The following is a 12,367-nucleotide window of genomic DNA, read 5'->3' as shown; positions in this document are numbered from 1 at the left end:
TGGGCGGGGAGGGGGGTGCGGGGTTGGGGTAGGCAGGGCCACCGGGCGGGACGGCACCCAATGCCGGCCCTCCACCCAGACGCCCACTAGGGAGGTGCCGGTCCCCACCGTGACGTGACCAGACAGTCGGATGCGGTCTCGTCCACCCGGAGCTACGGCCTGGCACCCACCTGCATCCTCTCCAGGGGCTGGGGCAGGCGGCAGGCCCTGTGGACAAGGTGCACGTGCTCCATGTACTCCGTGATGCGCTGCAGGAAGCTCAGGGGCTCGTTGAAGGCGATGGGCATGGTGATCTTGGACAGCTCCTGCACGGCCGGCAAGGACGGTCATTGTGCCTTCCCCAGACACCGCAGCCCCCGCCCGCCCGCCCTCAGGGTCCCTGCTTGGAGCGGCAGACTGCCCCCCTGGACAAGATCTGAAGTCCCCCTTGTGGGGAGCTGGCCCGGGGGGAAGCACGGCCCTCGCGCCCCACCCTCTGAGCCCCACTCTGTCTGTCCTCCACTTCCTCGTCCACACCCACCGCCCACCAGAACCCCGTCACACATAGAGACAACAGGAGCTCCCAGACCGGCCACGCCCATGGGCCCGCCTCCACGCCAGCGGGCCCTTCAGGCCACTTCCCGATCAGTGGTCCCAAAGCATCATTCAAAAGTCAGTTTCCCCTCACCTCCAGGGTGCCTCGAAACTTCTTAGCCTGGCAAGGGGGACCTCCCATAAGATGGCCCCATGTGGCTTTGCCCAAAGGCCTCTCAAAGTCAGCAAAGGTGTCTCGCTCTGCTACCTGCTCTCAGGGACCAAACAGGCAAAGCGAGCAGTGCGGGGGAGACGCCAGGAAGGTGCTACGGGGGACAGGAAGGGACAGTGCCACGGGGCCGCGTGTGCGCCGGTGCGGGGGGTCCTGGCTGACTTAGACAAGGCGGAGGCCGTTCCAGGAAGCAGCCGGCTGCACAGGGCAGGACGTGAAGGAAAGACGGGCGGTGGCAGGCGAGGGCGGGAGGGGCTGGGGGAGGGCGGCCCGGGCGTGGGAAGGGTACTGGTCTGCACAGCGCAACACGGCCATTCCCCAGCTCGCCTGCTCCCCACACACCTGCCCGGGGTCCAAGTGCTGCAGCCCCCCACCCCGGAAATTCACCCCATCAGAACTGCACACACACTTATCCTGGGGCCCAGGAGCCACGACACCCCACAGATCTCTGGCAAACACATGGCAAAAGGCTAGAAATGACCGAAACGCCCCAAAACAGGGGCGCCAGTAAACCGCGGGGCTGCCAGAGGCGGTGGCACAATGCAGAGACCAGAAGATGAGGCGCAGCCGCGAGGGGCGAGGCAGGGGGGCAGGGGCCGGCCGTTCCTCTGCGGGAACGGGGGGAGACGCGCGGCCGACTTCATGGTGTGTAGGAAGGGATCACAGATGCTGTAACGGCTGCCTCCAGGGGAAGGGGCAGTGCAGGCAGGGGACAGAGACAGGAAGCTGAATGTATGCACAGGAATACACCTCGTTTGACAGACTGGACTTTGGACTTACAATTCTAAAACAAAACTAAATTTAGAAACGCAGCCTCCACACTGACATCAGGAATCAATGAAAGAAAGGAGCCTGTAGGATCCCGCGGGCACGGCCACCTAGAGGAGCCACCCAGGCACCCTCCGAGCACGTGGGATAAAGTGTGCGGGTCACCGGCCCCGTGCTAGTCTATATCCATCGCCTGCAGTGTTAACGACTGTGGCTGTCGGGGGCAGAAGAGACACACGCGCAAGACAGAGAGGCCTGATGAACCCCGTCGGCCTCAATCTGAAGCATCATCGAAACAAATCAAAACACGGGTCCTGACTGTCTCCTCTGAAAAGACCTGGAAACAAGACCAACCCACTCGCCCCCCTGGGGCCTGGCTGTGGTCCTGAGCCCGTGCTCTCCCTGGTCAAGTGACTGACCGCAGGTCCGGGACAACAAAGCTGCAGCATGAGCTGGAGCGTCTTTCGCAAAGGGTTACGGGCCACTGAGAGGCCACCACAAGCCCAGACGGAACAGCTTGTGCTGGCACATGTCAAACAGGTTTGACTCCGTGACTTAAAGACAGAACGAAACTAGACAAATAGCTGATTATGCCAGTCACGCTGGGCGATGCTAGCGGACCAGACGCGTCATTTGAAAGCTTGAGAGAGACCGAATCAGGCACTGGCGGTGGAGGAAGGGGAGGGGCCGGGGAGGGGTGGGAGTGACAGAGCCCGTGCGGCTCCACGTGCACGCGATGCAGAGTGGTCTGGGCTCTGGGCCTCGGTGGCTCTCGAGTTCGGGAGAGCAGCAAAGGTCTGACGGACGGAGACAAACAAGCCCCACCCACCCACCGGCTCAGGACACTGGACGTGTGACACAGTGGGCGCCTGCTGCCATCGAAGCACTGTGTGACCTCCAAAGCAGGAGGACGGACTGCGGTTGTCTCTCAGAGTCCTCCTCCGGGGACTGCTGTCCCCCGGGAGGCGCAGCAAGGACACTCGCACTCGAGAGAGAGGCGAGGAGGAAGCCCCGCCCACGGCCAGTTACAGGCGCCCAGTGCCCAAGCGCCACGTGCCTGGGCTGGGACACAAGCCCCGGTCCTGCAGCCTGCCTGGGGCTCACCCTGGTGTGTGCCCTGGAACCCCACGAAGTCCCTCCGTCTGATGCCAATCACCAGAGCCAGCTGACGAGGCGCACGCCCCGGAACACCGAGGGACACGTGACCCGTGGGACGCTGCTTACGCCAAGTCCTACCGACAGCCGTGTCCTGCTGGCCGCGCGTACCTGGGCTCTGCCCGCCCCCCTCGTGACACGTGCCTTTCGCCCCACTGCCTTCCCTTCGTGCTGTTTGTGGCCAGCGGGGCGCGGGAGCCCAGGGCCGCCCACGGCGGTGGCGACTGAGGCCGGGCCCGCCGCACTCACCAGGCCGATGCAGCGCTTCAGGATGCTCCACACGCTGAAGTCGCTCCTGGTGGACATCGGGGCCGGCAGCGAGGTCCTGGAAGCAGTGACCGGGGACAGGCGTCCGTTAACCCCGCGCGTTCACGTACGACCGACGGCCACTCTCTTCTAATCGTCCTTCCTACAGGCAGCAACTCTCTGCCCTGCCACGGCCGGGGACCAGCCGGCCAGGGAAGTCCCAGCGGACGCCTTCTGCATCGGCTCTTTAGAGGGCCTCCGGGGAAGTCACGACCATGCCCCCAGAGACGCCTCTCCTCCCGCAGAGCTGGGGACAGCAGGGTGCCGGCTGCCTGCAGCACAGCAGGACCACGGACAGGCGGGGCCACAAGGACACCGAGGGAACCACGTGAAGAAAACTTTCCAACACCGGCTGTCCGACCCCTTTAAAAGTGTGTGTGTTTCCCACAGCACACACCGTCTCGGGCAGACTCCCCGCCAGCTGCGACAGGGAGTCCCGCGGTCACGTCTGCACCGGGGCACCGCGTCCACAGTCCACAGGGTCAGGGGACCCCTGGCCCAAGGGGGGCCCCGGTCTCCTTCCTGGGAATTTGGCTGGGATGACACTGGCTCGGCCCAAGAGTGCGGGCCACCTGAGCGGGGTGTAAGTCCAGGTTTCGGGGGGCACGCTGGACCCGTGCACAGTGAGGACAGTGGGCCAGTTGGCCGGGGTGCAGCGTGGGCCGGGAGGGCCACCCGGGCCCTTGACTCCCTGCCTCGCGCCCCAGAAGCCAGCCCAGCTCTCTGTGGCACTCACTTCCCGTCAGCAGCTCTCAACGGGTCTCTGCATTTGCAACGGGGGACCGTGACCCAGCCACCTCCCCTCAGCACCTAGTCTTCAGAATGGTGACAGCACCCGTCCTCGCCCAGGCCGGACTGAGCTCTCCCCCAGGTGGCACGCCAGGGCCGCTGGGTCAGGGCACGTGGGTTATTTTGGGGGACGACAGGGAGAGGAGAGCGGGCGGCGGGAAAGAGCGTGGGGAGGGGCTGGCGTTCACACGGCCCCACCTGGCTGCACCCCCACCCTCGTCGGGCCTTGTGGACCCTGGGGAGCGGCCACCGTGTGGCGGGCACACTGCGGGGGACGAGGGGGGCAGGAGACAGGAGCGGGGAGTAGGCGCTACAGAGCTGGAGGAGGAGAGGGCGTGGGAGACAGAGCCCAGCGTGGGAAAGGCCGGGCTGGGACCAGACAGCGGGAAGGCCAGGCGGGAGGAGTGGGTGCCGGCCCTCGTCCCCTGAGGAGAGCGACCTTGGAGGGCACTGTCCAGACCGAGAGCTCTGAGAGGGGACGGGGGGCGAGCTAGCGGTTACTCAGGCCACACGGGCATCTGTCCGAGACTTCAAACTGAGGAGCTAGACCTGTCCTCTGAACAAATGACTCCGTCCGCGGCAAGACGGGGGGCTGCAGACAGCTCCGAGGGGACTGCCGGGGACACAGGAGACTGGCGTGGGCTGGACTGGGCTGAGACAGAGGAGGCAGGAGAGCTGAAGGGACCCGAGGCAGCTCTGAAGAGGCCAGTGCGCCAGAGCTGGGTGACAGGGCGGGGACGCCGGGGGCAGCACGAGGGCTGACAAGCAATGTCTGGCTGTGGCCCGTGACGTGTCGCCTGCGATCTCACTTCTGTGGGTGAACTCGGGTCACGGCTGCCAGACAGAGAAATGCTGGGCCAGGAGGAAGAAAGGTGGTCCTGCTGCGCCCAGCACCCCTCCGAGACGCCCAGGGGTGACAGGTCCACCCAGGCGGGCGCCCCGCTGGTCGGGGGCCGCAAACAGGCACAGCCTGGTCTCCAGGTGCCACTCGGGATGGAGCTGAAGGGGCGTCCGCGTGCTGGGGCCACACAGAGACCCAGGAGACTGACACACCGTGCCGGACGACGTACCTGCGTCTCTGCACCCCGTTCTCTTGAGGGGGCCTCTCCCCAGCTTTTCCGGCCCCGTTGCACGTGCTGGCGCCCGTGTGGACCACTGTGGTGACTCTGGGATTTGCCTCTGAAAATCCCCCAGGAGACTTATCGGAATCAAAGCCTGCACGAGACAAGCAGAATGGTAATTTTCACGGTGTTCGGAAGATAAAAGCCTCTGAGAATCCCGTGCGGGCAGGAGACCCGAAGCTCCAGATTGTTGTTGACGGACACGATCGGAATAGATAATGAACCTGCTTCCCGAGAGCTAAAGGCAGACGCAGAGGCAGGCCCGCTCAGGGGCCTTTCTGGGGGGACACCCACTCCGGCCCAAATGTCAAACCTTCTCAGTTCTGTACAGGCTCAGTGGCCTGTCACCTGAGGTCCAGCCTTGGGGCTGCGGACACGGCTTCTCCAGCCTCAGTCACTGTCCCACGCCCTCGGGGCCACCTGACCATCCTCAGACCTGTCTTCAGGCGGCAGCAAGCTCTGTGCTCACGTCTGCATCTTGTGCCCAGGCCCCCCAGCTGAACTGGCCCCTCAGGCACAAGGACACTGTGCTTTGCAACTGCCGGGCTCCATCGGTCCCGTGACACCATGGTGGGAGCGACTGCTTTAACTAAAGGAGCACCCTGCGACCTGGAAAACTGGGGAAAGTGAGCTATTTAGGACTTGTGTGAGATACAGCCGGGCACGTCCTCCTAGACCACCCAGTCTCCCCAGTCAGGGCTGCCCACTGGGCCGTGTCCAGGAGCCTTCCCACCAAGGGGGCTTTCTCCCCGAGGAACGGGCGGCTGCGGGGGAGGACAGCATGGTGCCCCCGCCACAGCCAGGACGTGCTGCTCCCGGGCTGGCAGGGGGGCTGCCAGGGTGAGTCCATACCGGCCACAGGACGAGAACGGGAAGGCTCTGCATTATTTGGGGGCGCAGGGTCCCCCAACAGCCCTTATTTCACAGACAGGCAGGCGAGGCCCGGGGTGGAAGGCCAGGCGGGTAACTGCTGTCAGACCCAGATGCTGAGCTGTCCCGAGAGCGAGCGAAAGCGTCTTCTTGCCCCGCTCCCACGCCGGCAGCTCACAAAACGCAGTGCGTGCGCCGTGCAATGACTTTGAAGGGACAAATTAAAAGTAAACCTCTTAAATGACCAACGTTCTCTGAAGTGGCCACAGGCCCCGAATGCAGCGTCTACTTAATCCCCAGTCTGAACACCCTGAAAGGCCCTGGAAGGCCCATCCCCCTGCGCCAGTGGCCCGCCTCCGTGGACCCCCAGTGCCGAGATGTTCGCGGACCGGTCGTTTCTAGTACAGCCAGGCGGGTGCCCAGGGAAACGAGGCCACACGTCAATGGCGATCACGCCGGAGTCCTGTCTCAAACTAAGGACGCTACGCAAACAGGCGTTTGTGGGGGGAAAAGAGGCAACAGGGACGTGAGGAGAAACGACCGCCCGTGACCGGCCCGCGCGGAGCCCGCGGTGACGGCCGGTCTGCGGAGTCCGCGGCCACGGTCTGTGCGTTTTCCTGGTACCAGGAAACCCATCGCTGTAGCGGAGCTGGTTCCCGGAGGACGCATTTGCCTGCGGGAACCCTGCATTTGACAGCTGCCCGGGCTTAGACGCTTCCTGCACCGGGGCCACGAGATGAGCCAGCACCCTGGACAGTGGCGTGGCCGGCTGACTCTCCGAGAGCTGTCCCCTACCCTCGGACGCCTGGCCTTGTTCTCCCCGTGGTCCGTCTGGAAGCGAAGAGCTGAGGAGAGACATGGCTCCCCCGGACGGTGGCCGTGCCCGCCCTGGGCGCACAGCACTGCGGCGTGCAGAGAGGAGGGAACACGTCCGCCCAGATGTGGCACCGCGTGGGGCTCCAGGCCTGTCTGGGAAATATCCCCGGGCGAGCTCGGGACTGTCCAGGGGTCCCAGTCACACTGGCTCCCGGGGTGGGGGGAGCTCTGCACGGGATGGGCACCCCGGGGCCGCGCTCTGCGGGCTAGGACGGGGTGCGTGGCGGTTCCCTGACCGCCCCACTGAGGGGCGCTCGCTGCCAGTGAGTATGAGGTGTGAGCAGGTCAGCACAGACACGCTCTGGGGCACGTCCACAGGGCATGCCGGCCACCAGACACCACGGCACTCAGCAACCCCTCTCCTGGGTTTCCGACGAGAGCAAGTCAGTAACGGGCCTGCCTGTCCATCGCGGCCACGACTGCCTTCGAGGGGGCAGCTCGGCTGGTGCATGACCGCCGCCCCTGAGAGCCGCTGACAGGGCTCCAGGAGATGGCGAGGCCCGTCCAGGGGGACAGTGACAGCCATCAGCAAGGGGCCGCCCGCTGTGCTGGCAGCACGCCGGTCATTTCAGCAGTGACAGCGGCTGTGCCTCCCCCTAGCCATGCGTGGAGAGGCCACGCGGGACTTCGGAGCTGCTACCTCCAGCCCGCTCCGCTGGGGACCACGGTGTCTCCTGAAGCCCTTTCTGCCCACAAGCGCCCTCAAAGAAACAACAAAACGGCATTCTGGACATCAACGGGGGGGGGGCATGGGGAGTGCCTCCCTTGTCCCCGGGGTGTCCTTCCAGCTTAGCGAGGGGCCACTCGAAGCACATGACTCGCCCAGGCCAGCCCATCCTTCCCCACGCACAAGCGTCTGCTCAGCCACAGGCTGCCCGCTAAAAACGGCCATAGGAAAAGCAAAAAGTAACTGAACTTCGAGTATTTTGAAGACTAAAGACCCAGCTGCCTTCTCTTGTTATCTCCGGAGGTCCAAAGTGGAGCTTCCGGCCCAAATCTGGGCGGGGGCCTGGGGACAGGTCACAGCTCCCTCCCGGGTGGCTTTCCTGAGCCGTCCTCACCTCACCTACGCGTGAGACCGGGCTGGACCGGACTGGCCGGGTCCTCCGTCTGCTCACCTGTGACGGCATCGAAGAACTCCTCGTCCCCGTCCATCCTGCAGCAGCGGGCTCCCTTGCCGCCCGGGCCACGGTCCCCTCACTGAATCATCGCGCCCGCCCGACGTCACTGCGAGTGGCCACACGCCGAGAGCTTTTTTTCTTTTTTTTTGGTAAAAGTCCAATAGGTCGTGGAGATCTAAGGGAAAAACGTGTTGGTGCACTCAGCTTGCAGAAGCTGCGCGGGTTAGAAACATTTTTCAAATACCTCGTCATCGGTCCTGAAATCAATCGCAAGTATATCTAAGCAAAGAAGCAAAACGATCTCACAAGAAACATAAACGAGAAGAAACACGTATAAAACAAACACCCATCGAGAGTAGGTCAATAAGTAATCACTATTAGAAGAGTAATTTTTATTTAAAAGCAGAACAACACAACCGATTTGGGGAAAGACACGAACGGGTCCATTTCAGTGAGGTGCTCACACGTCAGGGGCTCACGCATCCCCGGAACTAAGCGGAAAGTCACGCAAACACCCATCAGAAGCAGGCGAGTGGTTATAGATAAATGGAAAATTATGTTAAAATGCTTATTCACATCAACACTAAGCCCATTTGCGGCTCTGGAGAATTAAGACCGCTGTATAAGTTAACTGCTATCAGCAGAAACTGAAATCAACCTAAATTTTCTCAAAATTACTTTAGCTCAGTCTTTTGGTAGAACTCATGCACGCTAACTTCTCATGAAAAGCATTTTAAAATGGCAAGAGACTAAAACAAAAGGTCAACGTTGTCCCCAAAGGTGTGGCTTTTCAGGAAGTAGGCAGAGTCCTATCTTTAACTACATCGGGGACATAAAGATGGAGCCCCGGGCCCACTCCAGCTCCCGGAGTAATGAAGGAGCAGGGACACGCCCGCTGTCCCCAGATGGGCTGCATGGCCCTGGTGGCACCTGCAGAGCAGCTCGGGTCAGGGCTGCGTCCTGTGCACACATGAGCCCCCGCTGGCACCAAAGCAGTTCTTAATTCGCTCCTGTCACCCTCCAAAGCTTCCTGTTTGGACACCAAAGCACAGTCACTCCAGTTATCAGGCAACAGTGGAAGTCTCTCTCCAGCCAAGCACAGCGGCACATGACTTTTCCCACGACCAGCCTGGGACCAGCCTGGGACCAGCCTTTCGTTTGTTCAGTAAAGCACACAGCCGCTTGCTGTGTGTCACACCTGCCTTCTCCTGCTGGCTGCCACCGTCTTTTCTAGAACCTGGAGTCAGAACAGCTTCCCCAGGAACCAACCGTTCTCAAGCACGCTCTCCCCAAAGCACCCCGCCCCACCCGGACCACGCGTCTCCTAGTGCCTTATGAGGCCACTGGTCCCGCCCTCTGGCCCCAGTAGGAGCTGGGGGCCACACAGGTCTGCTGGACCAGGAGCCACTCAGACGCTCCCAAGGCTGGACGGCAAGACGGTTTCTGGAGCAGACAAGAACGAGAAGGTGAGACAGGTGCACGCCCCTCCCCCCACCCTCATTCTTCGCAGCCCGGGCCGAGGGGCAGGCGCTAGCTCAGCCAGCGTGGATCCTGGAGTCCCCCATCTCAAACTAATCCTGCAAGATCCGCCGACACCAAGAGAAACTGGGCAAGGGCGAGATGCACACAAGCACCAGGCGCATCTCCTCACGTCCATGCCGCTCAGACGGTCCCTTCTGACGGCTTCCTCCCACCTGGCTCACCCAGAAGTCAGGGCATGTGTGTCACCAGAAGGTCCACTTGAAAGACCAGCGACGCTCTGAAATTCTGCCAAGCAACCCTAAGTTCTTTTCTGAATTTGGAAAGAAGCACCACAAAGTTCACGGGTGCAGCTAAGTGACCATTTACACGCTTGCCAAGGAGAGCTGCAAGTGTGGGCCCGTCCTCCACACATCTCCAAGGAGGGCTTGACCCCGACAATGCCAACCCCTGAGATTTACAGGCAAAAACACTTTGAAGAAGTGAACATCATAGCAGAGACACAAATCAGTCACCGTGTGGAAACGGCATTTAAAGTGTCAAACTAGAACCTAAAATATTAATTCTTAGGACTTAAATATTTCTTAATAATCAGTCATGTTCAAATACGAGCTTGCTTCTGTCTCAGTAGCTGCAATCACCTTGGAGTGCACCGAGCTTCAGAATCAAGCCTCACCCTTGACGCTGACCAGGGGACGAAGCCCGCGCCCGGCCATCTGCATGCCGTCCTTGGCCCTCGGCTGCGGGACAGCGAATCCTCACAAGTTTGGGGGCCTTTTCATAAGTACAAGCTCACCCGAATAGTCAATTTAGAAGTATTACTGCAACCTTTCAGCGGAATGCAAATCTGCCTACGGAAGCGTCCCTCGGCTTCACTTCTAGATTGCAGTTGTTCATGCCTGTGTGACACTGTTGAGTGGGGTCAGTTTCCATGCTCCCGGGTATCGAGGCCAAAGGTGCACTGAGCACCCAGGTCCCAGGTGTCCGGGCCGAGGGTGCACTGAGCACCCAGGTCCCGGGTGTCGGGGCCAAGGGTGCACTGAGCACCCAGCACCACTCCAGACATGCTCTGTCACATTTCCGTCACGTGTGCTCCTCGCACTAAGCCACCTAACAGGCACAGGCCCTGGGGGCAAGGGCACGTAAGCACTCTCTTGTGCCTGAGAGGGCCAGGCCCGGGGCTCCCCCGCCAGCTGCAGAAAGATCCTCAAAGTCTCGGGTGGAGCCCATCAGCCCCTCGAGGCCACCGCTGCTGCTTTGGCCCTCTGTGCCTTCCACCTGCCACGGCCAAACTCCTAGGGGAAGACGAGGCCTCGGCCCCTCACAGGGACACCCAGGCGGTCATTTGCGAGAGGCAGCTAACTCCACTTAAAGACAATATGAGACTCTGCAGAATGTTTCCAAAATGTCCCCACCAAAGAAAGAAATGTTACTTTTGTAATTAGCTGAATGTAATAAAATTTCGAACGCTGAGCAACTTTAAGTCCGTACCCAGACACATTCGCGGGCGTTCCCTGGCGGGCAAGGGTTAGGGACCGGGACGAAAGTCGCGGCACCCCGAAACATCCCAGCTCACGGGAATGTTACACAACTGGGTATGGCCCCGCGTGGCAGGAGGCGAGGCGGCCAGCGCGACCACACCGCCCGCGCCCAGAGCGAGTTCCAAGCGGCAGCCGCGTCCCTTACGTTCAGGTGCATGCCGGCGCCCCTTCACGCAGGGCCCAGCAAGAACTTTGCCACCAACCACAGCAGGGGCGGCAGGCGGGGAGTTTCAGCAAAGTCTGGGCTAGCCCGGTAAGAATTACCTTACCTCAGGAGAAATGAGATGGTCTTATAAACATTATACATGCTGCACAAGCCACGTTCTGAGGCTTGGCAAGGTGGTGCCATCAGAATGCTCTAAGCAGTGTTGAGGGGACCATGGGAACAGAAAGGCTGGCTTCAAAGGGCAGCGCTGAGGGGCATTCACGAGCGTGAGTGCCACGGCCACACAGCCTCCCTGCTCCATTCACCACGGTGTGGCCTAGAGCAAGTTACTTGACCTCGCTGTCCCTCAGCGTCCACGTGACCAACTAAGGATCACGTACGTGCTGGTCTTGTAGGCCGCGTGGACAGCGATGACCATGCGCTCATGGCCGTCCAGGAACACCTGCTACGGGATCGCCCCGTAGGTAAGGGCTGGTGTTAACGGAAGGACACATGAGCAAACAGGAAAGGTAGGTTCCACCGAGGACATTCCGACGCCCACTTACTCAGCGTTTTAAATGACGACACCACAGCAGGCCCCGTGCTGGACAAGGAGGAAGTGGGGCAAGGAAGGTTCCTGCTCTCGGCAAGCGGAAGGGAACCAACCGTCTGGACCGCTGGCTGCGTGCGGGGCACAGCCGCTTCATCCACTCCCCTGGTCAGCACTGCCAGGTACACGGGGCCTGTCACAGAGCTTCCCACTTACTCAGCGTTTTAAATGACGACACCACAGCAGGCCCCGTGCTGGACAAGGAGGAAGTGGGGCAAGGAAGGTTCCTGCTCTCGGCAAGCGGAAGGGAACCAACCGTCTGGACCGCTGGCTGCGTGCGGGGCACAGCCGCTTCATCCACTCCCCTGGTCACCACTGCCAGGTACACGGGGCCTGTCACAGAGGAAGGAACCGAAGCCACCGCACAGTCAGGAAGGGCCTTCTGCTTGGCGCTGCAGCGAGGAGCACCGAGGACACCTCTGCTCTCTACCTGTGTCCCCTCAACATCTCCAGGGGGCTGGCGAGATCATGCAGCGAGCAGCCGGGGGCACAGTGGCCATTCCAGAAGTGTCTGCTGGACCAAACTGAACGAGACCCGTCTCCAGATGTTCGCAAGCAGTCCCGGAAAAGGGACTGAAGCAAGAGCTGCCGGCTCCCCGTCACAGCGTGTCCCCGACTGACCACTCAGGAGAAACACCCCAAACACAAGCACAGCTTCTTGGGAGGTGACCCCCACTCTCAGAGGTGCCCAGATGTCACACCTCCTGGCTGCTTCTCCCGCACACACCGAGAAACCTGATTTATGATTACCTGCAGGCTCAGTCTGGGCTTACAGACTCATAAAGCCAATAATCAAGAGAATACATCTAAAGACTTATTCTGATGACTGAAATGTAACTGT

The 12,367-nt window shown here is 61.3% G+C and overlaps 1 protein-coding gene across 1 annotated transcript in view; it reads right to left on the bottom strand.

The window, feature by feature from the left end:
* OSBPL2 (oxysterol binding protein like 2) overlaps positions 1 to 11,635 on the bottom strand; it is a 23,716-nt gene extending 12,081 nt beyond the window's left edge. The window contains exons 1-5 of the mRNA XM_025039869.1: positions 11,483 to 11,635; positions 7,749 to 7,926; positions 4,834 to 4,978; positions 2,918 to 2,993; positions 157 to 305 (exon numbers count right to left, since the gene is read on the bottom strand). Of these exons, the coding sequence (XP_024895637.1) occupies positions 157 to 305; positions 2,918 to 2,993; positions 4,834 to 4,978; positions 7,749 to 7,785 (407 nt within the window). The 5' untranslated portion in view covers positions 7,786 to 7,926; positions 11,483 to 11,635. The remainder of the gene's footprint in view (positions 1 to 156; positions 306 to 2,917; positions 2,994 to 4,833; positions 4,979 to 7,748; positions 7,927 to 11,482) is intronic.
* Between the last annotated feature and the right edge of the window lie 732 nt (positions 11,636 to 12,367).

Source organism: Pteropus alecto, unplaced genomic scaffold (genome assembly GCF_000325575.1).
Source record: "Pteropus alecto unplaced genomic scaffold, ASM32557v1 scaffold45, whole genome shotgun sequence".
NCBI classification, from domain to species: Eukaryota; Metazoa; Chordata; class Mammalia; order Chiroptera; family Pteropodidae; genus Pteropus; species Pteropus alecto.
Note: the sequence above shows the minus strand (reverse complement) of the source record. Positions and strands in the feature narration are given on the sequence as shown.